Consider the following 27,394-nt stretch of genomic DNA (forward strand, 5'->3'; position numbering starts at 1 on the left):
TGCATTTCCCTATTCCCTTATGAGATTTGTAGTTCAGACCCCCATTCTTTCCTATGGGCTAGGCTTCTTGGCCAAAACAGATCTTCCATAATGCACCCAGACTCATGTGACAGCCATGATGCATCATACAGAGGAAAAGCATTATAGGGAATGTACTGAATTATGTAATGTAGTCTTCCAGGGAACCTAGCGCATAGACAGGAACAGGGGGCTGGAACGTTGGGGCAAGGACCTTCTTTTTGTTGTGTTTGGACAGCACCTAGCACTGTGGGATCCTAGTCCCTAAGTAGGTCTCCTAGATGATTTGGTAACACAAATTAATAATAACTACCACACCCCTACAGCAATGCACCAAATGTAAATACAGTTTAATTTTTTTTTTTAAAAACTCATTTGAAATTAAATGTTCCTGGTCAGTTTAAAAAACATAGTATTCCCATTTGGGATGAAACAACCCAAAATAAAGTATTTCTGCGATAGAGTGGAGAGTGTGCTTTCCCACACAAGGCAGAGCAGGTTATCAGGCCAATTAACCTGGTACGTTGCACTTGGGGGAGAGCTACAACTGAAAGGCTAATTGATACTGAAATTCAGCTGGGCAGGGACAGGCTGAGCTTGTAGAAAGCTAGGAAGCTGAGAACAGGGAGCCACAGAGGAAGTAATCTGGAGTCACTCCCTGGGAAAAGAGAGGGATGTTTAGGGCTACAGAATCTGGCAAGAAGTCCAAGAGGGAAGTAGCCTATAGGTACTCCCTGAAATTAAAAAGGCCAAGGCACAAAGGGAAAGGAGGGAAGTTGGGCTAGTAACCCCAGGAAAGGAGGGGAAAGAAGACAGAGCAAGGAAGTAGAAAGGAGTCCAGGCAAATAGCTAGAGTCTGGAAGCAAGTAGAGCATAGTTGCTAGAACCAGGGTCCCTGGACTGGAACTCAGAATAGTGGGTGGGCCTGGATTCCCCAGCCAACCACAGGGGAAAGTGGCATAAGACCCAGCCTTGGAGCAGAAGACTGGAACGGCATGCAGACAGCTGACCCAATGGGACTTTGATACCCAGGAAGGGGAGACTACACCGTGACCAGGCTGGAGGACTGAGCCATACAAAGGAAGCACTGCAAGTCCTGGAAAACAAGGAGAGATGTGGTGTGAGCAATCCATCAGAAGAGCTGGGGTGTCAGACCTATATGGAGCTAATCCCCAGACATGACCACAAAGAGGCTATTGCCACAGCACTATCTGGTGCGCAAAAGGGGGAACTGCAGCAATATTTTGGCAGAAGCTTTTTTTGTGCAAAAAATTAAAAATCTGTGCATCTCATTAATTATACATGTACGCAGTAGTGCAGAATTCCCCCAGGAGTAAGTAGTCTGGAAAGGTTGACAGGCAGTGGTCTAACCTGCTCTTAAAAATCTCCAATGACGGAGATTCCACAACCGCCCTAGGCAATTTATTCCAGTGCTTAACTACCATGACAGTTAGAAAGGTTTTCCCAACATCCAACCTAAACCACCCTTGCTGCAATTTAAGCCCATTGCTTCTTGTCCTATTCTCAGAGGTTAAGAGAACAATTTTTCTCCCTCCTCCTTTTAACAACCTTTTATGTTATGTTATGTCCCCCCCTAAATCTTCTCTCCTCCGGACTATACAAACCTAATTTTTTTCAATCTTCCTTCATAAATCATGTTTTCTAGACCTTTAAACAATACTCCCATTGAGGCCTCATCAGCACAGAATAGAGCAGAAGAACTACTTCTCGTGTCTTGTTTACAACACTCTTGCTAATACAGCCTAGAATGAGATTTGCTTTTTTTGCAACATTGTTGACTCTCATTTATCCTGTGATCCACTATGACCCTCAGATCTCTTTCTGCAGTTGTCCTTCCTAGGCAATCATTTTCCATTTGGTATGTGTGCAACATCCCTTCCTAAGTGGAGTACTCTGCATTTGTCCTTACTGAATTTCATTTTATTTACTTCAGACCATTTCTCCAGTTTGTCCAGATCATTTTGAATTTTAATCCTATCCTCCAAAGCACTTGCAGCCCCTCCCAGCTTGGTATCATCTGCAAACTTCATAAGTGTACTCTCTATACCATTATCTTAATCATTGATGAAGATATTGAACAGAACCAGAGTCAGGACAGATCCCTGTAGGATCCCATTTGATGTGCCCTTCCAGCTTGACTGTGAATCACTAATAACTACAGTAGAACTTCTGAGTGACGAATTGACGAGTCAACATAATCCCTCATTTGGAACTGGAAGTACAGTCACGCAGCAGCAGAGACACCCCCTTGCCCCCAACCTAAACAAATACAGTACAGTACTGTGTTAAATGTAAACTACTATAAAAAATAAAGGGAAACCAGCATTTTTCTTTGGCATAGTAAAGTTTCAAAGCTGCATTCAATCAATATTCAGTTGTAAACTTTTGAAAGAACAACCATAACATTTTGTTCACAATTACGAACATTACAGAGTTATGAACAACCTCCACTGCCGAGGTGTTCGTATCTCAGGTTCTACTGTACTCTCTGGGAATGGATTTCCAACCAGTTATGAACCCACCTTATAGTAGCTCCATCTAGGTTTTATTTCCCTACTTCGTTAGTGAGAAGGTCATGTGAGATAGTATGAAAAGCCTTACTAAAGTCAAGATATACCACATCTACCGCTTCCCTCCATCCACAAGGCTTGTTACCCTGTCAAAGAAAGCTATTAGGTTGCTTTGACACGATTTGTTCTTGACAAATCCATGTTGACTGTTATTTATCACCTTATTATCTTCTAGGAGTCTGCAAACTGATTGCTTAATTATTTGCTGTTATCTTTCTAGGTATTGAAAGTTAAGCTGACTAGTCTGTAATTCCCTGGGTTGTCCTTATTCCTCTTTTTATAGATGGGCACTATAATTGCCCCTTTCCAGTCCTCTGGAATCTCTCCCATCTTCCATGACTTTTTGAAGATAATTGCTAATGGCTCAGATATCTTCTCTCTCAGCTCCTTGAGTATTCTAGTATGTATTTCATCAGGCTCTGGTGATTTGAAGACATCTAATTTGTTTAAATAATTTTTAATTTGTTCTTTACCTACGTTAGCCTCCGATCCTACCTTATTTTCACTGGCATTCATTAAATTAGATGTCCAATTGCTACTCAACTTTTTGGTAAAAACGGAAACAAAAAGAACTCATTTAGCATTTCTGCCATTTCTAAATTTTCTGCTGTTTCCCCCCTTTTTGAGTAATGGGCCTACCCTGTCCTTGGTCTTCCTCTTACTTCTAATGTATTTATAGAATGTGTTTTTGTGACCCTTTATGTCTTTAGCTAATATCGTTTTGTGCCTTGGCCTTTCTAATTTTGTCCCTCCATACTTGTGTTATTTATACTAATCCTTTGTAATTTTTGTAGGACTCTTTTTTGAGTTTCAGATCACTGAACATCTCCTGGTTAAACCAGGGTGGTCTCCTGCTGTACTTCCCGTCTTTCTTACACAGTGGGATAGTTTATTCTTGTGCACTTAATAATGTCTCTTTGAAAACGTACCAAGTCTCTTGGATTGTTTTTCCCCTTAGACTTCCCACCCATGGTATCTTACCTACCAACTCCGAGTTTGCTAGAGTTTGCCTTTTTGAAATACATTATCTTTATTGTGCTGTTCCCTCCACCTACTATTCCTTAGAATCATGAACTCTATCATTTCATGATCACTTTCACCCAAACTGACTTTCACTGCCAAAATCTCAGTTCCTCCCTATTTGTCAAAATCAATTCTAGAACAGCCTTTTTCCTAGTAGCTTTCTCCATCTTCTGAAATAATTTTTTTACTCCAATACATTCCAAGAACTTCTTGTAATACCATGCAATAGCACTTATTAATTAATTAATACAGATGCTGAAGTTTGGGGTAGATTATGAAAAGTATTAGCAAAATGTAGATTAGCAAAGTTCTGTTGTATGCCATTATATCAGCATTAAAGAGTATTCCTACTTTGATGGCTATTATTTAGGTTAGAAAACTGAGAAATTCTGTATATTAACTACTGAGAAAGCAAATTTTTGTTCCACTAATTCATAAAATACAAGGAACTGGCAGTTTACTTTACAAGTTGGTTACTTAAATATTCAAAGAGGTCTTGATTCTGGACATATATATCGTATATACTCAATCATAAGCCGGTTCATTTATAAGCCGAACCCCCAAGATGGATAAGTAAAAACGGAATTTTTTTTTTATCATAAGCCAACCCTGTAATTCACAGGTCAGCAAACTTTGGCTCCCAGGCCATCAGGATAAGCCGCTGGTGGGCCAAGATGTTTTGTTTACCTCGAGCGTCCGCAGGCATGGAGGTAAACCTAAGTAAATAAAGTGTCCCAGCACACCAGCTGCTTACCCTGACGGGCCAGGACTGCAACTGGTAGGGAAATTTTTTTGGAGGCAGAAGCTGGGAGTCAGGGGAGTAACCCCTGGGACCACCCTCCACATGACCCCACCCATAGCCCAGGACACCCACACTCTCCCTATTCCATCCCTTTCCACCTTATTTGGGGAGCGTCAGGGGAGGATGTATCTGGCCTGGCTGGAGCTGCTCCAGCAGGCTGGGCATCACGGCTGCAGCCTGCTCTGGGAGGCGGGGCCAGACCGGGCGGCGTGGCCGCAGCCTGCTCTGGGGGGAGGGGCCGAATGGCAAGGCTGAAGCCTGCTATCCCCAGAGCTGCAGCTGCTGTGGAGGCTGGGGGGAGAGCAGCGTGGCCAGAAGCAGAGAGACTCTGGCCCTGCCTCATCCCTTCTGGCTCTGCTGCCTCTCATTGCTTCCTCTATTGGGGGGAGGGACTATGTCCCACCTCACCCTCTCTATACTCATTCATAAGCCAACCCCCTTCTCTGGTGCTTCTCTTTTTTTTACTAAATAAATTAGGCTGATGAATGAGTATATACGGTACTATTGGACATAGAGTTTACTGCATTGAGGAAAAAAAGACTATTCACCGTATTAAACACTATGCTTGATAGCATTAAAAGGATTAGGCTCCACACTAGAGTCTGTTCCTCAAGGAGTACTCCTTGTTGACAAAATTGGTGGTTTTCCTTACTTTTAAGGATACAAAGGGAAATTCCCCTGAAATTCCCTTCAGTTTCACCTCGTCTATTATTATTATTACTCGTTACCTTTTGTTATTTATATAGCACTCAGTGTGCTATATGATCTTCAAATAGGCAAGAAGGGGAGGTTATATACCTTACAGTCACTTGAGCTCTTCAAGATATTTTATCCCTATGGGTGCTTCACCACAGGATGTGTGCGTGCCCAATGCTCTTGATCGGAGACTGCAAAGTAACATCTGCGGGACTGCACCTGCACAGAGAAATGCCTTGTGCTCTCAACAAGGGCATATAGAGAAGTGCAAGCTGGTTGCCACTTATTTCCTTCTCAACTGTGAAGCCAAACTCCAAAGCAGAGGAGGAGGGTGGGAGGTGGCGCAGCATCCATAGGGACAAAACATCTCAAATAACTCAAGTTACTGTCAAGTAAGTAACCTCTCCTTCTTCCAGTATATGGTGCACTACCAGAGATGACTCCCAAGCAGTAACTCAGTGGAGAGGTGGGTGCTGAAGAGGTAAGTCCAGGACAGTTCAAAGGTGCATCAGGTGCTGTCTTTTGGCAAGATGGGGTAATGTTTGGTAAAAGTATAAACAGAAGACAAAGTGGTAGTCCTGCAGATTTCTGCTATGGGAATGTTTTTCAGCAGAGCTATAGTTGTGGATTGAGCTCTAAGGGAACGTGCTGTTACTCTGTGAGGGGACTGCACCCTGGCATTTCCATAGCAGCTCAAGATGTAACCCAAAATCCACTTAAACAATGTGTGTGTGGAAATCAGTTAGCCCTTCATCCTATACAAATAGCCTGGGAGAGGCCCAGAATAGTTTAGTCCTGTCCAGATAGAATGCAAGGGCCGTTCTGACATCCAGTGAATGAAGGCTTGATTCTTCTCTGGAGGTATGAGATTCCAGTTAGAAAACTTGGAGAAATTCCTGGTTAGTGTGATGTTAGGATTAGACCTTTGGGAGGAAGCAAGGATGGGGATGCAATGTAACTTTGTATTTGTAGAAGGTGGTGTATGCTGGGTCCATCATGAGCACTCCTAGCTCCCCCATTCTCCCTGCTGAAGTGATGGCAATTAGGAACACAATTTTGAGGAAAAGGTGGAGGAAGGAGCAGGTCACCATTAGTTTGAAGGTGGGGTTTCCTTAGAGTGTTTAAAACCAGACTGAGATCCCATTGGGGGGGGGGGCAGTTGTTGAACAGCAGGAAACAAGTTGTATAGGCCTTTAAGAAATCTGGCTGCTGTATGGTGGGCAAAGACTGAGATACCTTGATAGATGAGTGGAAGGTTGTCAGATGTCACTATGACAGAACTCATTGAGAGACCCTGTGCTTTCCATTCTAATAGGTAGTCCAGAATCTTGGAAAGTGGAACTTCAGAAGCTTGAGAAGATGGAAGGGAGCCCCAGGATTGGAAGTGCTTCCACTTTTGGAGTAAGTCCTGTAAGTACCAGGCTTTCTACCAGATAAGAGAACTGACTGATCTCTATCCAAAATGGTCATTTCCATGCTTGAATGCCATTGAGGAGCCCTGTTCTCAAATTCAGGAAGGAGGGGTTGGGATGCATGAGGGACTCTGAGTTCTGTGTCAATAGAACACAGGAAGTCTGAGGAGTGTTACCTCTGAGAGGTGGATGAAGTTTGAGTGCCTCATCTGTCTCAGACAAGCAGGTGTTACGAGGATAGCTCTCGCTCCTTCTTGGGGCAGCTTGAGAACAGTCTTGTGAATAATGGTATAGGTATAAGTACAAAGAAGGGTATGGGAGCATGGTGTTGTCAATACATCCCTCAGGGTGTTGTGGCTGTAACCTCCCTTGGAGAAGAACAGTCTACATTATGTGTAGTAGATGCTGCGGAAAAGTCTTTGAGCTCTCATTTCTGATCTTACTATAAGTATTTACTCAGGGTTTGTGTGACTGTTTTCTGGAGCCCTGGTAGACAGACTGCTGATATCTCTATCTGCTGGTAGATACACCAGTTGCACAGCCTTAATGACTCTGCACATAAGGACTGGGATCTTGCTCTGCCCTGGAGGTTGATGTAATACATCACTGCCCTATTGTCCAGCATTACTCTGACCGGGTGACCTCATATGGCATGAAGGAAGTGTTGGCAAGAATAATGTACCAGTCTTAGCTCCAAGGCATTGATATGGAACACCAATTCCTGTGACAACCATTTGCCCTTTGCTGTCTCCCTATCCTGAACTCCCCATCCTAACAGAGATGCATGTTGTGCGGGTCTTTGAAGGTGCTTGATTTAAGACTGTGGTTCCAACACAGACCTTCCTTGAGTCCTTTCACCAAGTAGGAGAGTCCAACACCTTTTGAGGCACTGTAACACATTTGGAGACGTTGGCTTTGGGGCATGCACTGCTCTTATCCATGTCTGGAGGCATCCTTGTGAGGAGTCGCATATGTGGAGACCGACATGTGGCCAAGGCCTGCAGACAAGTCCAGAATATCTTTTGTACTGGAGTTAGTATGGATTTTTTGTGGTTGATGTGGAGGCCCAGAAATTGGAATAGTGTTCTTGCTCTGGACATTGCTGACTGGACATCTTGTGGTGACCAGCGTCTGAGAAGCAAGTCATCCAAATATGGGAACGTTGTGAGCAGCTACCACTGAGAGAATGTTTGTGAACACTGTTGGGGACATGGAGAGTCTGAAGGGGAGAACTCAGTATTGACAGTGTGCCCCATCACAAATCGTAGGAAATGCCTGTGGGAGAGATGGATGGCTATATGAAAGTAGGCATCCTATAGGCTTAGGATGGAATTATGACACCATTCTCAAGTGCTGTTCAAAGTTCCTGAGGTCGAGGATTGGTGTCCACCGTTCACCTTTCTTGGGAACAAGTAACTGGAATAGAAGCATCTTCCGATGAACCCTAGTTGGACTGGTTCTACTACTTCTAGGAGTTGCTCATGAGAAGAATCCCTAAAGAGGCATGGAAAGGGGGTAGAAAGGAGGAAAAGAACCCACTGTATAGAGTAGCCCATTTTGACAACCTCCACTATCCATTTATCTGAGATAACGTATTCCAGACAAGTAGGTAGCGTGATGATCTCCCAAGGAGGGATAGTCACACATCATCTGATCCAGTGGACTGAACTGGTTGATGCTCTAGACCGAGGTGTCAAAAGTGCTTCTTAGAGGGAGGGGCTGATTGGGCAGAAGTAGGGATTGGATGCCCCAGTTTCTGTATCCTGGCTTTTCTCCTGAAGGGCTCCTGAGGCTTAGGGAAAGTGTGCTGATGGTACTGGAATGATTTTGATCTTTGAGTGGTTTGGAATCTACTTAAAGGCCTTTTTGTTGCAGGCACATACATTTCCAATGACCGCAACATTGCTCTGGAATCCCTGAGCATGTGAAGAGAGGAGTGTAACGATGCTGATTCTGGCAGGACTCAACTGAGAATGCCAATTCAGGACAAGTTGCTTAAAGCAGGGCAGTTACAGCCCAAGGCTGGGATTTTTCCACCTTTAAGGCAAACCAAACCGGCCAGCCAAAGAGGACTTTGGTCTCACCCCACTGGCTAACCACAAGTCACACAAGCAATTCCCTTAGACTCTCCAGTTTCCCAGTATCACCACCAGTGCCACTCGTTATGGGGACGAAGGGTTATGAAAACCAATGCCCCAGTAAAATAAAAAAGGTTCTCTCAATCCCAAAGGACCAAGCCTCAGGCCCAGTTCAATATACAAATCAGATCTTACCCACAAATCACGTTGTTGCTAATCCTTTAGAATTTAAGATCATAAAAGGAAGAAATATAGATGAGAGCCAGAATTGGTTAAATGGAGTCAATTACATACAGTGATGGCAAAGTTCTTGGTTCAGGCTTGCAGCAGTGATGGAATAAACTGCAGGTTCAAATCAAGTCTCTGGAGTACATCCACAGCTGGGATGGCTCATCAGTCCTTCATGTAGAGCTTCCATTCGTAGCAAAATCTGTCCAGAGGTAAGAAGCAGGATTGAAGACAAGATGGAGATGAGGCATCAGTCTTTTATATAGTTTTTTTGGGGTATAAGAACACCTCTTTGTTCTTACTGTGGAAAATTACAGCAAAATGGAGTCTGGAGTCACATGGGCAAGTCTCTGCATACTTTGCTGAGTCTCAAGGCATATCTGCCTTCTCTCAATAGGTCAATTGTATAGCTGATGGTCCTTAATGGGCCATCAAGCAGGCTAGGCAGAGCTGACACTAACTTGTCTGGGGTGTCACCCAGAAGCATAGCATAAGTTTGAAATACAGACAGTATTGAGCCAATATTCATAACTTCAACTACAAAAATGACACACACATATAGACAACATAATCATAACCAGTAAACCATAACCTTGTCTTAGACATCTTATTAGACCTTGGTTGCAAGAATGATCTATATGGTCCCAGTTCAAATCAATAACGTGACAAAGAGTCTGCATGTTCGCTGAAGAACATGGGCCCTTCAAGTGAGACATTTTTCATTGCATTTTGTACATCCCTTGCAACGCCTGAAGACTGGAACCAAAATACTCTTCTCATAACTACCGCCATGGCCGTGGACCTGGAAGCTGTGTCAGCAACGTCTACAACATCTTACAGGGAGGCTTTTGCAACCAACTACCCTTCAGTGATGACAGACTGAAATTGATCTATGGTCCTGTGGCATGTGCTCAATATAATGGGTAAATTTGGAGTGTGTGTTAAAAATCATATTTTGCCAAGGCCTAGGAGCTGGTATTATAAAATTGGAGAGTGGCTGATGAGTAGCTCTTCTTTCCTGGCAAGTCCAGCTGTTTAGGCCTCTCCATCTGACAGGGAATCTACAGTAAGCTTGACAGTTCCTTACACTGATTGCATCCACTACAAGGAAAGTGTGGTAGAGTGGAAGAAGTACTTCACTGCTTTTGGTAGGATGTAGTATTTCTTATCTGTCCACTTACAGGTTGGTGGGATTGTGGTAGGTGTTTCCCAAAGGGTATGTGCAGCAGATAATAAAGCCTCATTGATGGGTAGGGCAACCTTTCTCTGGGGACTAAAGTTCAGGATGTCCATCAAATAATGTTTTGACTCTTGAGCTTCCTCTAGTGGGATCTAGTCTTTTCAGGAGGTCCTGGAAGATCTTAAAATCATCAGTGTAAGAGTGAGGTGGTAGCATTACTGCCTTGTCTGGAAGTAAAGGGGAGATCTCCTCAGACTGCTATTCTTGCTCTTCCTGTATATTGTCCGACACCGGAGAATTGTGTGGTACTGAGGCGTGTGGTACAGATGCACACAATACTATAGGATGATTTGTAGATGCCAGTGGCTGGTAGGGTGCCAGTGCTTTCTCTTAGGCACCTGATGGAGTTGGTTGCTGTAGTACACCATGGGTCTCAGTAACCCCAGTGGGGAAAGGGTAAGAGAAGGGACTTCAATAATAATCATAATCTCTGAGTCTATGGTAGGTTCTCTAGGATCCTCTTCATGAAAGGGACTCATGAGAGTAGGGTAATACAGTACTGGTATGTATCCCTACCAAGATCTCTGAATCAGAGGAAACTTCCCCTGAACTAAGGAGAAGGGAGCTGCACTCTGGTGTTCTAACCAGTACTGAAGCCTTGAGACATAAACAAGTCTCAATTTGCTGCTTTTGCAGTGGTACCAAGGTAGTGGTACTGGTAGATCTTGCCAGCACTGGCGACACAGCTGCATCAGAGATACTGAGATCCTCTGAAGAAAGGAACCGGGAAGGAGATGGAGGGCTTTCACATAAAGTTTGGATTGTTACTGGCTGGCGAGATGGAGATTATTGTGGTACTGAGGTAAACTGTAGAGTCATCTCCCCCTTCAGAGGCACAGTGAAATACCAATACCAGGGAACGGCTAGTAGTCCTGTGTATCAGATGGTGCTGCCAAGGTAGTTGATCTGATGGTAGGTATGTCAAAACTGGGTTTCTGCTTTGGTATTGGACTCAGTCAGAGCATCTCCTGTATCCTTAGAGGAATGAGAGGTGTTCCGACAGCAAGTCTCATGGGGTGTCCTGCCCCTTTTCTCCATTTCCTTGCTTTGAGATCTATGGTTTTCTTCTTTTTAGAGTCTTATTGTCCATGGCTGCAGACAAGGCAGCAACTGAGACTGAGGCAGCTTGAGCTGTAGAGGCCAATGTACAGGGAGGGGAAGTAGACCTCTCCAGAACTAGAGCACATTCTATTAATAGAAGCTTAAGTCTAGCCTCCCTGACTTTCCTGCATCTTCCTTTCAAAGCCAGACAGCCCTTGCATTTAGAAGTGTTGTGAGGGGTCCCCAAACACGACAGGTAGCTAGAGTGTTCCTCCCTATGGGGAAATGACATGTGAAAAGTCTCTCAGGTCCTAAGCTGTGGGGTCCTGGGCATAACAAACTGTGCTCTGACATAAACAAAAGACCAAAAAAAAGAAGAGGAAAGAGCCCCCTACCCCTCAACCAATACAAAAGTACTAAATAAAATACAGATATCAAATGAAAATAGATAATGAAAATAAACTAGTAAAACAAATAAACAAAATAAAGAATTCACAAAGTGAAGGCGTGAAGTGAATACAGAAGACAGCAGAATTCTATCTTGAGCTGCAGGCAGATGAGAAGGAACTGAGTGGGGGTAGGCTCATGCCTCCCTATATGCCCTTGTTTAGCATACAAGGTGCTACTCTGTGGAGGTCTAAGGACATTAACTTGCAGTCTCCAACTGAGAGTACACAGGCACATGTACATCCTATGGTGGAGCACCCCTAAGGACACAGACTCAAAAGAAAAAGGCAAAGTTTCTGCCATGAAGGGCTTAACATTCTGATATTATTTATAAATTAGTGCTCATTACAATGACTTTTGATACCCCCAGCAGATACATATATACAAAAAACAAGGAAATAAAACATAGCAAAATAAATTGAAGGACACATACTATACCATCAGCAGAGCATTTTCATTTTGTTTACACTTACCACACCTTTGCACTTACCCTAGAATACAGATTTACAAATGAGATAGAATACAGGTTTACAGAAAACACTGGTAATATGCCAAGTTGTAAAAAGTAATATATTCTTCATACATACTAGCCTACTTTCATCTGTGTGCTTTTTATACCAAAAAAATAACCACGACCCATGAATTATAATTCCAGACAGGCCAAAAACATAGAAGATGCCTGTACATAGTTTTTTTAACCTTTTAGACAAGAATTAAACCTCACAATTTAAACAAAAATTTTCAAGTGAAAACTAAAACTCAGTGTCAACTTCCAGACTTCCTTTAAAAGTTGAAGGTTACGTTACTGCAAAATCCTTACAAAAATGTATCAGATTCCAGTCACTGGCTATTTTTTCTATAATATCTTGATGTAAACTGAAGACCAAGCCAAGTAATTTACTAACCTAATTATGGGCTAGAGAAACTGACAAAATCACAATGGTAAGTGAAATGAGGCTTCCTAAAACTTTTTTTTTCTTAAAGTAGTAATGTATTTTTATGTTTAAATGTACAAAGATTTGGGATACAGAAAATAATTGAGACTTTTCCCTATGATTTCCATGCCTTCTTTAAGTATATTTATGTTGAAATGACATGAAAACTGAAGAAAAAGTAATACAAGTGGCTGTGAATAAGATACAAAGGGATGTATTTAATAGAACGTTAACTTATGAAATACACTATACAATAACTTGCAAATGATTAAAACCGTTACTAAAAAGAAAACAAAATAGTATGTCAACTTTTAGTTTTAATAAAATTTCTTAAAATACTAGGTTAGATATACATCACATTGTACAAATTTAAAATTGCACAATAGGTGTACAGAACCACAGAAAAAGACTGCATTAAATGTCTGGATTTTCAACCTTGATGTGTCTCAGACTCTAATTTAAAATACTGTTTTCACAATTGCTTCATAATAAAACAAAAGCATGCTGATGCAAGTCTTCAAAACTAAACCCCACTAAACCAAAAAGTGTATTTCAAACATTAGTTCAACATAAAGTATTTCTATTTATTGCCTAATATGTTTATATGAAAAAACTCTCTCAAAAATCTTAGCAAATTTCAAACATTTTTTTGTAACTACCAAATCCTGATTTTTTTTTAAATGCAGATGATTCTTCTAAAACCAATATCTTAAATCACTGCTCTACTATGTTGTGCAATGGACATTATTACTATCTAGTGCTATAGAGGGCTGTCAAGCAATTAAAAAAAGTAATCGCGATTAATCACACTGTTAAACAATAGAATACCATTTATTTAAATATTTTTGGACATTTTCTACATTTTCAAATATATTGATTTCAATTACAATACAGACTACAGAGTGTACAGTGTTCACTTTATATTTATTTTTATTACAAATATTTGCACTTTAAAAAAAGAAATAATCTTTTTCAATTCACCTAATACCAAGTACTGTAGTGCAATCTCTTTATCATGAAAGTTGAACTTACAAATATAGAATTATGTAAAAAAACCTGCATTCAAAAATAAAACAATGGAAAATTTTAGAGCCTGAAAGTCCACTCAGTCCTACTTCTTGTTCAGCCAATCGCTCAAACAAGTTTGTTTACATTTGCAGGAGATAATGCTGCCCGCTTCTTGTTCACAATGTCACTTGAAAGTGAGAACAGGTGTTCTCATGGCACTTTGTAGCTGGTGTTACAAGATATTTACATGCCAGATGTGCTAAAGATTCATATGTCCCTTCATGCATCGACCATCATTCCAGGGGACACACGTCCATGCTGACGGGTTTCACTCGATAACAATCCAAAGCAGTGCAGATGGATGCATGTTCATTTTCATCATCTGAGTCAGATGCCACCAGCAGAAGGCTGATTTTCTTTTTTGGTGTAGATTCCGCATCGGAGTGTTGCTCTTTTAAGACTTATGAAAGCATGCTCCATGCCTCATCTCTCTCAGATTTTGGAAGGCACTTCAGATTCTTAAACCTTGGTTCAAGTGCTGTAGTTATCTTTAGAAATCTCATAATGGTACATTCTTTGCGTTTTGTCAAATTTGCAGCTACAGTGTTCTTAAAATGAACATGTACCAAGTCATCATCTGAGACTGTTATAATATGAAATATATGAGAGAATGCGGCTAAAATGTAGCCGGAGACATACTATTCTCCCCAAAGGAGTTCAGTCTAAATTTAATTAATGCATTATTATTTTTAAACAAGCAACATCAGCGCAGAAGAATGTCCTCTGGAATGGTAGCCAAAGCATGAAGGGGCATACGAATATTTAGCATATCTGACACATAAATACCTTGCAAGGGCTACAAAAGTCCCATGCCAATACCTGTTCTCACTTTCAGGTGACATTGTAAATAAGAAGTGGGCAGCAGTAATCTCCCGTAAATGTAAACAAACTTGTTTGTCTTAGCGATTGGCTCCTGAACGAGAAGTAGGACTGAGTGGACTTGTAGGCTCTAAAGTTTTGCATTGTTTTGTTTTCGAGTGCAGATATGTAACAAAAAAAATCTACATTTCTAAGTTGCACTCTCACGATAAAGAGACTGCAGTACAGTACTTGTATGAAGTGAATTGAAAAATACTGTTCCTTTTGTTTATCATTTTTACAGTGAAATATTTGCAATAAAAAGTAATATAAAGTGAGCAGTGTACCACTTTGTATTCTGTGTTGTAACTGAAATCAGTATATTGAAAATATAGAAAAGTATCAAAAATACTTTATAAATATCAATTAGTATTCTATTGTTTAACAATGCAATTAAAACTGCGATTAATCATGGTTAATATTTTAAATCTTGATTAAACTTTTTTAGTTAATTGTGTGAGTTAACTGTGATTAATCGAGAGGCCTAGTGATATGACATGTATTTTTATACGAAGCTATCCTTCAAAGGCATCTGCAACTTCCCCTTAATTTTCTGTTCTTCCCTTTCTCAAAAACGAAATAATGATTTTATGGTTTATTCAACCTGACCCCATTACAGGTTCAAATGTTCCCCTTCAAAACCAATGGGGCCCGATCATACACTCTTCTTAGAATACTAGAATGACAGTGGTATAAAGTCCTAAAAGTTTGCATTGCATATCTGGACTCCCAATAAATGGTGACTTGGACAAATACACTTTGTGCCCATGGAAGGATTAAAGTCAGGTACTTTTAGACTCATGATTTAGATTTTATTTAAAAGTTGAAAAAACCTCCTTGTTAATAGAATAGAAAATGTAAATCATTTTTTTCCCTTTTAAGTGTTAATAAAAACTTCATTTGGTTTTTAAACATCCTCCTGCAGTGTTTGATCAATGTGAAAACTGACTACGAACAATAACTGAACAATCTAGTTTTATCCTCCAAGTTAAGGAAATACAAAAATTAAAAAAAAATTTTAATTTATCAAAGTATTCAGCTTTTAAACATCAAATTACTCATAACCCACCACAGGGGAACCTTATTGTTTTTTAAATAGTCATTTAACCCGAGTGTCCCTTTACCTATGTAATCAGGTTTAAACATATAATAAGAAACGTGATTAAATGTTTATACATATAAATCCCTATAGAGCAAAAGGGCTGCATCTTTTAGAGTTCTACCCAGTGATTGACTGACGTTTTTATTTTCATATTTTATTAATACAACAAAGCATATGACCATAAAGGCTTTCCAGTATTTAAAAATGAACTAGGGCCAACTTTCAAATATCATGATTACACCATACAAAACATAACAGGAACCCATAGGATGTGTATTTTAACAGTACATACCTATTTAAAGTCTCATTTCCTCCTTTCAAGATCTATTATAGCAGACTTAATACACTGTAATTTCATACCTAAACCTTAAAAATGGAAGACTGAAGTATGTCTTAAATGCAAATTTTCAAATAAATACTTTTTATTGTTTTTGGAGTTGTTTTGTTATAGTTTCCTACACAATTACAGAAGTCTTAATTGCATCAACCACTTTTCAAGTAAAAGCCTCAGATTAAAAAACTTGTTTTGTGGTTCTCATCAGTCAGACAGCATATAGACAGCCAATGACCTTTGTTCTCACCTTACAAGTATCTAAAGATCACTAAATTCATCCCATTCCCTGTAGATCTCTTGTATAAATAGCCTCTTATTGTAGAGATACAAACTGATACCATATTACATTCTTTGAAATTAATGAGGTTTGCTTTAGGCAGTTTACTTGAGCAACCATTCTAAATATGCTGATTCTTTTTTCCGCCATCGTATCACTACAGTATAAACATGTTCAACGAGGCATGATAAACTTATCCATCCATTGCACAAAAGTAAAAAATGCATCTTGGTGTCTGCAATATAATTGCTATCTTATGCTGATAGTACTGCACACAACCAAGTTCTTTACAATTGTCTTTGAAGAACACAATTAAATATTAAATGAAGATCTATTTATGCAATGGACAAATATTCCTGAACAAATCTGCCATCAAGGTCTCCCCCACATTTCTTAACACACAACAGAAAATCCAGTCTGGCAGAGTCCAAAGATGCACTATATCAACTGCTGTTTAAGTAATATAATTAATATAAAACCATAAAACAAGAACAAAATATTAACTTTGTCAGACTTACATTGGACTACTAAAAAACAATGGCAGCAATAATAGACAGAGATACTTTATTAGTCCAGGGACCAAGACAAATGCAAGCATTAAATTTAAAACTTACTACCATACCAGTGTTTAAGCCTAAGGTAAAAAGGATCTATGGCAATAAAATGATCAATCTCCATGCTGGCTCAGTTTTAGGCATCTGCTAAGAAGAGAATATTACCTGCGCCAAAATCCTGAAAAGAATGTAATGTGGTTTTACAGAACTGAGACCACTGTCCACTTGTACCTAGTTGGTGAAATTGCACACACTCCAACTGCAGATGGGCCCTAAGAGACTAATATTTTAAGTATTCTGCTTTCTTTGCCCAGTTAGAACACTCAGCCCCAAAAGACTCAGTTCTAGTTAAGCATCTCAATGCTGTAAACTTAAACACAGATGTACATTTTCATGCCAACAAAAATCTCAAAAAATAAATTTAGATAGTTCTAGGCACAGTTACATTTGGTTATTTTCAGTAGACAGCAAACAACTTCAAGACAATCACGGTTTGTAATTTTCAGGTGGTGAACACTGCAATTGCCGCACACTGGTTTGCTGCCAGATGAGACTCTGGACCAAAAGTGAAGATGGAACAAAGGGAAGAGAGAAGGGAATCTGGGTTATAAGTGTGACAACATTTTGGATACCAATTAAAATGAACAAGCATCCAGCAAGAAATAGAAAACATAATTGTTCAGTATAAAAACCTGGTAAAAGTTGGATAATATTAAAAAGCAGAGGAAATAGTTAAAATGCAATAACTACACACATATCCTATTCCTCTAGGCTTTTCTGAGTTTCTATTTAAAAAACCAGTTTGTTAGGACTTCCTCAAAAGAAGAACAAAAACAAAAAACTGTTCAACAGTATCCTCTGTGGACAACATTATTTGAAACCCAACTATAAAGGAAAACTTGTTTACTTCACACTATCCAAAACCAAAGTTAGTACAAATGTAATAAATAGAGATTGTAAAAACATTTAATGTACATTTTTATATTAAATTTTATTTACATTTAAGTCTCCAAAACTTTGTTTAATGGAACAATCTCCAAGAGAGAATGGTCCTTTAATTGCATTAAGCCTATTTAAATCTCACGAGAAAGTCCACTGTTCAATATTTTAAAAAGGGTGACCAAAAAGCTGGTGTTAGTTGAATATAACCTGAGTTATCGGTTATTTGAAACACTGAAAGAATTCCAAGAGTCTACACAGCTTCCCCACCTCTGTCTTCGCTGTGGAGGTGGCCTTTGTGTGTTTTTGTGAGGAGGGTCCACTGAATTCATTACAACAGAGATGGACATTTGATATTCATATCGTTCCAACATCTGAGCAATCTTCTCACGAGGGACCCCATGTTTATTCCTCCTACAAAAATAATAATTTTAAATTAAACTGTTGGTACTTTTTATATGATTTCAGTCTTTCTTAAACTTTTGAAGAGTATCTTGTGTTTTATCCTCTCCATCTATCCAGACTGTCAAATGCCATCATTTAATCTTCTGCCCACTTTCAAAATCCAGAATCACACAGGCTTTTCCAATATTACAAAACAGTAAGCTTAAATATAGTTGAAGTAGATGAATTCACTACAACTGACTACACACTTTTGAAAAACAATATGCTGTAGTGGGTGGAAGTTCAGATTTAATGACAATATTTAACATCTTATAATATCCAAATTTTTTTACATCTTTTTAACACAATTCATTGTATATACGATACATTCAAAAATATAAAACAAAGTATTTTCCTTTATACAGAAATGTGGTGCTGTTTGTCAGTTTCAGCACAACTGCACCTGTATTTCCCCCTCTGTGGTCCCTTGAGGGCACCCAATCCAAGGTTTCTGGCTCCCAGTCATCACCTCTCTTGGGCAGAGACCTGCATCTCACTCCCCTCAACCAGTGGTTTTAAGGCTGCACAGCTCCCTGTCTTCTTCTGCAATTACAGCAGCAAACCAGTCTGCTTAAAAAAAACAAGACCTGTGCTTTGCTCTCTCTCCAAAGGCTATGAGTAGTATGAATGCCAGCAGTTACAGGTTACCACACAGCTTTTTCTAAGCAAGCACATTTGTTCATCAGGTAAACAAACACATAAAAACAAACAGCCTACCAGAAGTCACCCATTAGTCTTATGGGGCCCCAGTAGGCCAAAGTCTTTCCAATTCTTCTGCAAGGGATAGGGCCTCCCTTGGACAGCAGCTCCTGTCCATTTGCTAGACCAGAAACAAGACCCTGAGTCAGTTTAAACTCAGGCTATTTATCCCAAAGTCCTTTCTTTGGTCTATTGGTCTTGGAGAATCTGCTTACGACAAATCGTGCATGTGAGCCTCTCCGGGAAGTGGTACCTCTCTGGGAAGGTTACAACCAGGCTGATTTACCTTAGTCACCACCAACTGTTTTTAATTCCCAGAGGAGCTGGGGTAATCCCCCCTCATGGAATAGAGCACAAATCATACATAAACCATTTATTTAAAACAATGGACCCCAAAGATACTGCATGGGTTTGCAATATCTTTCACACTGTTAATATGGATAATATGTGTACGGTGTTCTAAGATGACTCTTCTTTCTATTTACCTATCCGATACTATGGTGCTGTTAGATACAACCGTGATGGGGGCCATATCAGGGACCCCCAGTTGAACACAGACCCTGCTCATTGCACTTGGCTGACTCAGCTAATGAACCCAGACTGGCTGAAGACTTCAGCACTCACAGTCTCAAACAAACACTGCAGCAGTCCTGGGTTCCTGGCTGCTCCACAGCATTCCACAGCTGCAGCTGTGTTTTTGGTCCTGCTTCCTATTCCTGCTCTCAGCTCCCTTCTTGCTCCTAGTCCTTACTCTGAATCCCCACTCCTGCTTCCTGTTCCTTGTCTCTGGTTCTGTTCCTGGATTCCTAATCCTGGTTTCCAGTTCCTAACCCCTGCTCTTGGCTCCAGCCTACAATCTGGCTCTGACCCTTAACTCCTGATTCCTGGCTCCAACTTGCTTGCTGGACTTGGTATTCATCTTCTGACCACAGCTCTGATCCGTAGCTCCTGGTTTCTGGCTCACTCCCTGGACTTGACATTCAGTTTCTGATCACTGTTCTGTCCCTGGCTCCTGGTCTCTGGCTCTCGGCTAGCTCCTCAAACGTGATAATTTGGCTCCAAACCTGGCCACTAAGCCTGGTTACCTCTGTTCCAACCACTAAGCCAGCCTCTCACCCTGACCAATAGGCAAGGCTGCCCATGGCTTGTTCATTATAGTCTGAGCAGCCCACAAAACTCTGAGAAGGCTCAGAGAGGGGCAGGGAAAAGAGACACTGATAGGGATGGATTCTGCACAGGGAGGTCCTTCCTTAGCTGACCTGCTGGGTTCCCTACAGAGGCACAGAATAGCACTCTGCAGGTGGAGAATACAGTAATGGAACCAAAGATTCCTTTTAATTCCTATTTGACAGTATCAAAGCTTTTTTTACTGTCTCACACGACCATTCCCATAAAGTAATTAGTGGTTCACAGTCATGCTGAAAGGGCATAATGAGTGAAGTCTCACAGGGATCAGTTTTTGGTCCGGTTCTGTTCAATATCTTCATCAATGATTTAGATAGTGGCATAGAGAGTACACTTGTAAAGTCTGCAGATGATACTAAGCTGGGAAGAGTTCAAAGTGCTTTGGAGAATAGGATTAAAATTCAAAATGATCAAGACAAACTGGAGAAATGGTCAGAATGAATAGGATGAAATTCAATAAGGATAAATGCAAAGTACTTCATTTAGAAAGGAACAATCAGTTGCACACATACAAAATGGGAGATGATTCCCTAAGAAGGAGTACTGCAGAAAGAGATCTGGGGATCACAGTGGACCACAAACTTAATATGAGTCAACAGTGTAACACTGCTGCAAAAGAAAGCAAATTCTATTCTGGGACAGGGTGGGCAAACTTTTTGGCCTGAGGGCCACATCTGGGTATAGAAATTGTATGGCCGGCCATGAATGCTCACAAACTTGGGGGTTGGGGTGAGGGCTCCGGCTGAGGATGCGGGCTCTGGGGTGGGGCCAGAAATGAGGAGTTTAGAGTGGGGGAGGGGCCTCTAGGCCAGGGCATGGGGTTGGGGTGGGGGAGGTGAGGGCTCCAGCTAGGGGGTGCAGGCTCGGGGTGGGGCTGGGGATGAGGGGTTTGGGGTGCAGTAGGGTGCTCCAGGCTGAGACCAAGGGGTTCTGAGGGCAGGAGGGGGATCATAGCTGGGGCAGGAGGTTTGGTCGCAAGGGGCTCGGGTGCAGGCTCTGGGTGGCGCTTACCTCAAGCAGCTCCCGGAAGCAGCAGCATGTCCCCCCTCCGGCTCCTATGCAGAGGCGCAGCGCTGGCCAGGCAGCTCTGCACACTGTCCCATCCACAGACAGCTCCCATTGGCCACAGTTCCTGGCCAGTAGAAGCTGCGGGAGGAGAGGGGGGCAGCATGTGGAACCCCCTGGCTGCCCCTACATGTAGGAACCAGAAGGGGGACATACCACTGATTCTGGGAGCTGCATGGAAAGCCCCCGATCCTACTCCCCGGCGGGACTTGGAGGGCTGGATTAAAAGTTCTGACGGGCCAGATGCAGCCTGTAGTTTTCCCATCCCTGTTCTGGGATGTACTAGCAGGAACATTGTAAGCAAGACACCAAAAGTAATTCTTCCGCTCTACTCTGCGCTGATTAGGCTTTAGCTGGAGTATTGTGTCCAGTTCTGGGAGCCACATTTCAGGAAAGACGTAGGCAAATTGGAGAAAGTCTACAGAAGAGCATCAAAAATGAGTACAGGTCTAGAAAACATGACCTATGAGGGAAGACTGAAAAAGTGGATTGTTTAGTCCGAAAAGAGACAACTGAGAGGGGACATGATAACCAGTTTTCAAGCACATTAAAGGTTGTTACAAGGAGGAGGGAAAAATGTTGTTCTTAACTTCTGAGGATAGGACAAGAAGCAATGGGCTTAAATTGCAGCAAGGCTGGTTTAGGTTGGACATTAGGAAAAACTTCCTGTCAGGGTGATTAAGCACTGGAATAAATTGCCTAGGGAGGTTGTGGAATCTCCATCACTGGAGATTTTTAAGAGCAGGTTAGACAAACACCTGCCAGGAATGGACTAGGTAATACTTAATCCTGCCATAAGGCAGGGGACTGGACTAGATGACCTCTCGAGGTCCCTTCCAGTCCTATGATTCCCCAACCCAGACAAGTTCAATGGGATCACACGGCTTCTCCTGGGTTTCTGAACCAATGTCACTCCTGTTCCACATAAGACCACAGACCTATTTCACCAGCAGAGCCAAGGTGGGGCTCAACATCAGTCTCCTGACTGGAAAGTGCTTGCCTGGGGTTCCCCCTCTCTGGAGTAAGCCAGTCCCTTCTTGGGGGAGTTCAAGAACTTTATCCAGGCCATGACAACATATTTCAATTACCCGAACCGGACACATATGGCAGATCAGCACTTCAAGCCCTGAGACAAGGCCACAAGCTGGTCACTAGCTACGCCACAAAATTCTGCTGTCTCTCAGCTGACACGGAATGGAGCAAGGCCATGCTGCACCACCACTTCTGTCTGGTCTGAGTGATGAAGAGAAGGACGAAGTGGCCTGGGCAGAAATCTTGGCCAGACTTGCACCTCTGTCAACCTGAACGTAAGAATGATAGCCGGCTATTGGAACGTTGCCAGGTAAAGGCAACTGTGCCCTGACCATACACTAGTCTTGGTCACTCATGGCCAGACTCAGCTCCCCACTGACCTCCTGCCGCAACCAGAGCCTATGCAACTTGGCACTGTCTGGTCCTGCCTTTCTGATGGTGAAAAGAACCAGTGCCACTTGGAAGGCCTATGCCTTTACAGTGACAGAACTAGACATTACGGTTCAAGTTGCCAGCTAAAGTTCGGTCCGTCTCCCAACAAGAAAATACCAGGCCTCAACCTTCTATGAGAATCCTGGTTGGGGGATGGTGTAATTCCACTGGAACTAGCTCGATACACCAGTACCACTTCACAGGTTCCCTGTTAGTGGCGGTGCTCCACCTTACTCACCTTAGCTCCCATTGTGCTTAAGACATTTGTCCATGGCAGATATCCACCTGGAAGCCCTCTTGGACACAAGAGCATCTCACACGACCAGATACCAACATGAGTCAATTCCAATCCCAGACCTCGCCGAAGCGGTCAATGGATCTCTGTTTTCCTTCAGCCCAGTTACATGAGAAACAGCTCCTTCAGAAGTCGCCACTATCCAGGACCACCATGAGACCTTACAGTTTGGCCTAATCTGTTTCTCCCTCTTTGTAGTTATTTCTGGCATTACCTGGCAAACCACCCATGACCCCCAGAACTGCTGGTGCTCTAGCATGTTCAAGTTCACCTCTCTGCAATGATGTCACATCTGCCGTCTCAACCTCAGTCGGGAAAGAGGCAGCCCCCATCTTATACTTGTTGAAGCTGTCTCTCTCCAAGCCAGGCTAAGGCAGGTTAGGAGGGGCCTCACTAGATACAGCCAGCCCCCCAACTACTATGGCTATAAACTGCAAAGTACCAGGACCTTGTTTGATATTTTGACAAAGGAAGGACCAATATTTTGCTGCCTCATCAGCCCTATAATTGCCCTATACATATCCAGGCTGGAGTGAAAATCCCTTTTGGACATATTTATTCCCTTTCAAAACCTAAGCTGCTGGCCCTTAGAAGCTACCTACAAGAGAGTCTGTGCAAGGGGTTCATCTGTCCCTCCAAGTCCTTAGCCAGGGCTCCAATTTTATTTGTCACCAAGCAGGATGGTTCCTACACCTGTGGGTTGACTATTACAATCTGCACCTGTTATAGACATTTTGAATACACTGTGCTGCTGTTCTGGCTACACAATGCCCCTGCTACTTTTCAACATTTTATAAATGACATTTTCAAAAATATGTTGGACCATTTTGTAGTTATTTACTTAGATGACATCCTTGTCCATCTAGACCTCTTTTGTTGACAATGGAGGCTGAAGTTTCTGATTTTGCCAGTCAATCTTTTACTCCCAACTCATTGATTCTCAATGCCACAATTCAGCCGTTAGCACAGAATTAGTATGTGGTCACTACTATTTAAGTCTTCCTTTGTATGAATTGGTAAGGGATATGGGGAGGAAGGGCAGTGTCCAGTGGCACAGGCATATGCAAAGAATTTGCACTGAGGAAGGCATCTGCAGAGAGCCAGTAAGGCCACAAGGTGCACAGTGGTGACAGTGGAGGCGGCATGGCCACAGTTGCTAATGCATTCATTCAGTACATCCCCACATAAGGCTGCTCTCCAATGGCATAAAACCTGAAGAAGCGGGATAGTAGAACACCACCTGCCATTACTCTATTGCAAATTCTCCCAAAGCACAATGAACCTCCCAGCAAAAGGAACTGCAATTTTGTACCTCCACATACAATTCACTTTAGACCTACATAGATGAATGAATGAATGCATGTATGCATGCATGCCTCTATGGAGGGAGAAACAGCAACTGTTTAACAGAGGAGAGCAACACTCCACACCAATACTCTACCTAACTGCAGGAGAAATGTAAAGTGCAATTACCAGAGAGGAATTGGCCAGGTCACCAGTGTTAACTTTCCCAATTCTTGCAAACTAATTTCATGGACTATTTCATAATTACATGTGGTCAGAACTAATTCGTAAGATGTGCAACACCTGTTCAATACTGACGTTAAGGGACAGAATGTCTTCCTGAACCACCAAACACCACTTCCTAAGCAATCCTGCATTAGATGATCTTCTACACAAGTACTAACTAGACATTTCCCTGCTTAGCTATTAAGAGCTGATGAGACACTGAATTGGTATGACTACTTTTGTTTCGCTCCAGTATTATATTAGAGCCATTACACTTCTTTATGTAAATTTTCATTATAACCTACATTTGAAAGAGTTCAGATACTTGATCATAAAGTGAGATTATTCATGCAATTTCTTAGTGTTAGTAATTATTTTTCTTTTTATACACACTATTCTAATATTTTTAGTTACCCAAACAATTGTGCTCTTCTGACTACTATCTAGTTAGAAGATGAATGTTCTTACTATTATTTCCTTATCCCCTGTTAACATAACATTGCAAGGCTAACTCAACCCAATCCCATTGTCGGTAGCCTTAGAATGATACCATATCAACAAGAGATGGGGAAGAAACAGTACAAATCTTCATACATTTGACTTCTCCCAAGTTTGCCTGGCACGCACTGTCATCCCATAATTTCAGAAGGATCTATAGTGGATGACAAACATTCAGGAATTAACAAACAATTAAATGGGCACCGCCCATACCAGATCAGATCAAATGTCTATCTAATCCAGCATCACATTTCCAACAGTACTTAATACCAGATGATTTGTGATGGGACAATTATGGAATAGCCTTGCTTATATGGGAATTTTCTTCCTAATCCACACTATTAAGAGTGGAGTTACGCCCTTAGGCATGAAGATTTATATTCCTTATAAAATCTTCTATTTTACCTAATTAAACTGTGGGGTTCTATCTATAAAATGTCTAATCTACACAAATGCTCATGGCCTCAGTCACATCTTGTAGCAATGACTTCCCAGGTTAATTAATCATCCACTGTGTAAGGAAGTTGTGTCCTATGGGCCTGATTATTTTTCCACTTAAGTTCACGGAAATTTTGCTGCTGATTTCAAAGGGACCAGGACACAGGGTCCTCTGTGTATTCCTGAGCTGATATTTATGTAAGCAGTATATTTATATAAATATTAACAGAAGTCAGTTCATACTAGAAAACAAATGTTAGCAGTAAAGCACTTAAGCAACTGATGAAGTACTGAGAAAAATTTAAATTAAACCACAATACAAAAGAAAAAAGAAACTAACTATGATGGCTACTATAACACAAGTCTTACTTTTCTAACTCCTCTGGATCAAACTTCCACCATGTGTCTGGCTCATGGAATTCCACTCTGTAGCCTTTCCCTAGAGCCTAAAGCAAACAAAGAAATACAGTATGCATGATAGGTGTAACATTATTATACTAGTATATGCTGCAACAAATAGAAAAAATATTAATGAAAACCAGATTGTTATTAAAATTAAATACGAAGCAGTCTTAGCCCACTGAACTTTAGATCACTTACCCCACAACCTCTAGGTTTCATCTTAGGCTAAAAACATTAGGTCAAGTCAATCCAAACTAGACTACCTGTTAGTGGCTCTGTCAAAGAAATAGCCTGTTTGAGGACAGAAAGCAATGTCAACAAGGAAGACCCATTACTAGACAAAGTAGTTGCATTCGTGCTTTGTGAAGTTAGGTCTGCAAAAAAAAACAAAAACAAAAACCCCACACCACAGTATAACAACAATGGATTTAATTACAGAGTAGTTATATTTACCATTTCCACATACGGCTTCATTTCCCAGGCTTGAGTATTAGTGTTGTCTATTATAATTGGAGATCTTCCCTGGTCCATTGCTTGTTTTGCTGCAGTAAATAAAGATTACAATACAACCCTCGATATATGAGTGAAAAAATTGGAATGAAATTCTATTTCAAGTAAAATGATGAAAGCATTTTGTTCTAAGTGGTTTGCACTAGTATGTCATGTGATTAATTAAGCAATCAAACTGGATTTCTATTTAATTAGATTCCACTTAAATAAGAAGGCCACAGCTTCAGGGTAAACCACAAACAGTAATCTACTTGACAGAGACAAGTGCTAACAGAGCTATATAGTTAACAGAGGAAAACTGCCTATTGCCTTCTTGATTCCTAATAAGAAGCTATAGAGGCATTTGTTGTGGGAAACAAGACAAGAAGAGTTGCTGGCTAAACAATTTTATAATTACTTTTACAGTTAATTCCTAGAATAATAATTACAAGGGCCACATTACCTGGAATACACATTTATTGTGACAGAGATGGCATGAAAATGCATCTAGAAAAACTTATACTTAAGATACTTTATTGCTTTAAGAAACTAATCTTTCCATTCATAAAATCCCATATGAATAACAGCCAAAAGTTCTGGGCTTGATAGTTTGCAGAGCTAGAGCATATCTTTTAGAAAGACCTTCAATCTTGATTTAAAGACTTCAACCACCAACATTTCTAGGTAAATTGTTCTAATAGCTAATTAACCTTTTTGTAAAAAAAATCTGCACCGTTTCTGATTTTAATTTAGCCTAGTTTCACCTTCTGGCTCAGGGGTTCTCAAACTGGGAATCGTGACCCCTCAGAAGGTCGCAAGATTATTACATGTGAGGTCATGAGCTGTCAGCCTCCACCCCCAAACCTACTCACTTCCAGCATTTATAATAGTGTTAAATGTAAAAAAGAGTTTCTAATTTATAAGGGCGGGTCAAACTCAGAGGCTGGCTGTGTGAAAGAGGTCACCAATACAAAAGTTTGAGAACATTGTTCTAGTCACTCCATCTTGTTATGGCTTTATGTATTAAACTGAAAAGGCCTCTATTACCAGAAATATTTTCTCCATATAGAATACTTATAGACGGATCAAGTATCACCAGTCAACTTTCTTTGCTGAATGGAGTTTTAGTCCTACTGTAAGACCTCAAATCATGTTGGTAGCTCTTTTCTAAATCCTTTCCAATTTGTCAAAATCCATTTTTAAATGTGGAAACCAAAGCGGATGCAGTATTCCAGGAAGACTAGCCACTAGGCAACATGGGGT

General features: G+C 41.1%; 1 protein-coding gene and 1 long non-coding RNA gene across 3 annotated transcripts in view; one reads left to right on the plus strand and one right to left on the minus strand.

Annotated features, from left to right (window-relative positions):
• The window catches only part of N4BP2L2 (NEDD4 binding protein 2 like 2), a 114,870-nt gene that overhangs the window by 49,432 nt on the left and 38,044 nt on the right, over positions 1 to 27,394 (minus strand). The window contains exons 4-6 of one of the 2 annotated variants that reach the window (XM_030563110.1): positions 26,096 to 26,184; positions 25,610 to 25,686; positions 17,914 to 18,057 (exon numbers count right to left, since the gene is read on the minus strand). In XM_030563110.1, coding sequence (XP_030418970.1) covers positions 17,914 to 18,057; positions 25,610 to 25,686; positions 26,096 to 26,184 — 310 coding nt within the window. The remainder of the gene's footprint in view (positions 1 to 17,913; positions 18,058 to 25,609; positions 25,687 to 26,095; positions 26,185 to 27,394) is intronic. The other variant, XM_030563119.1, reaches the window with a different exon arrangement.
• LOC115651879 lies at positions 6,667 to 27,258 on the plus strand. The gene is made up of 3 exons (XR_004000479.1): positions 6,667 to 6,677; positions 22,896 to 22,899; positions 26,908 to 27,258. It is a non-coding gene; the product is annotated as an uncharacterized LOC115651879 (long non-coding RNA).

This window comes from Gopherus evgoodei, chromosome 1 (assembly GCF_007399415.2).
Source record: "Gopherus evgoodei ecotype Sinaloan lineage chromosome 1, rGopEvg1_v1.p, whole genome shotgun sequence".
Lineage (NCBI taxonomy): Eukaryota > Metazoa > Chordata > Testudines > Testudinidae > Gopherus > Gopherus evgoodei.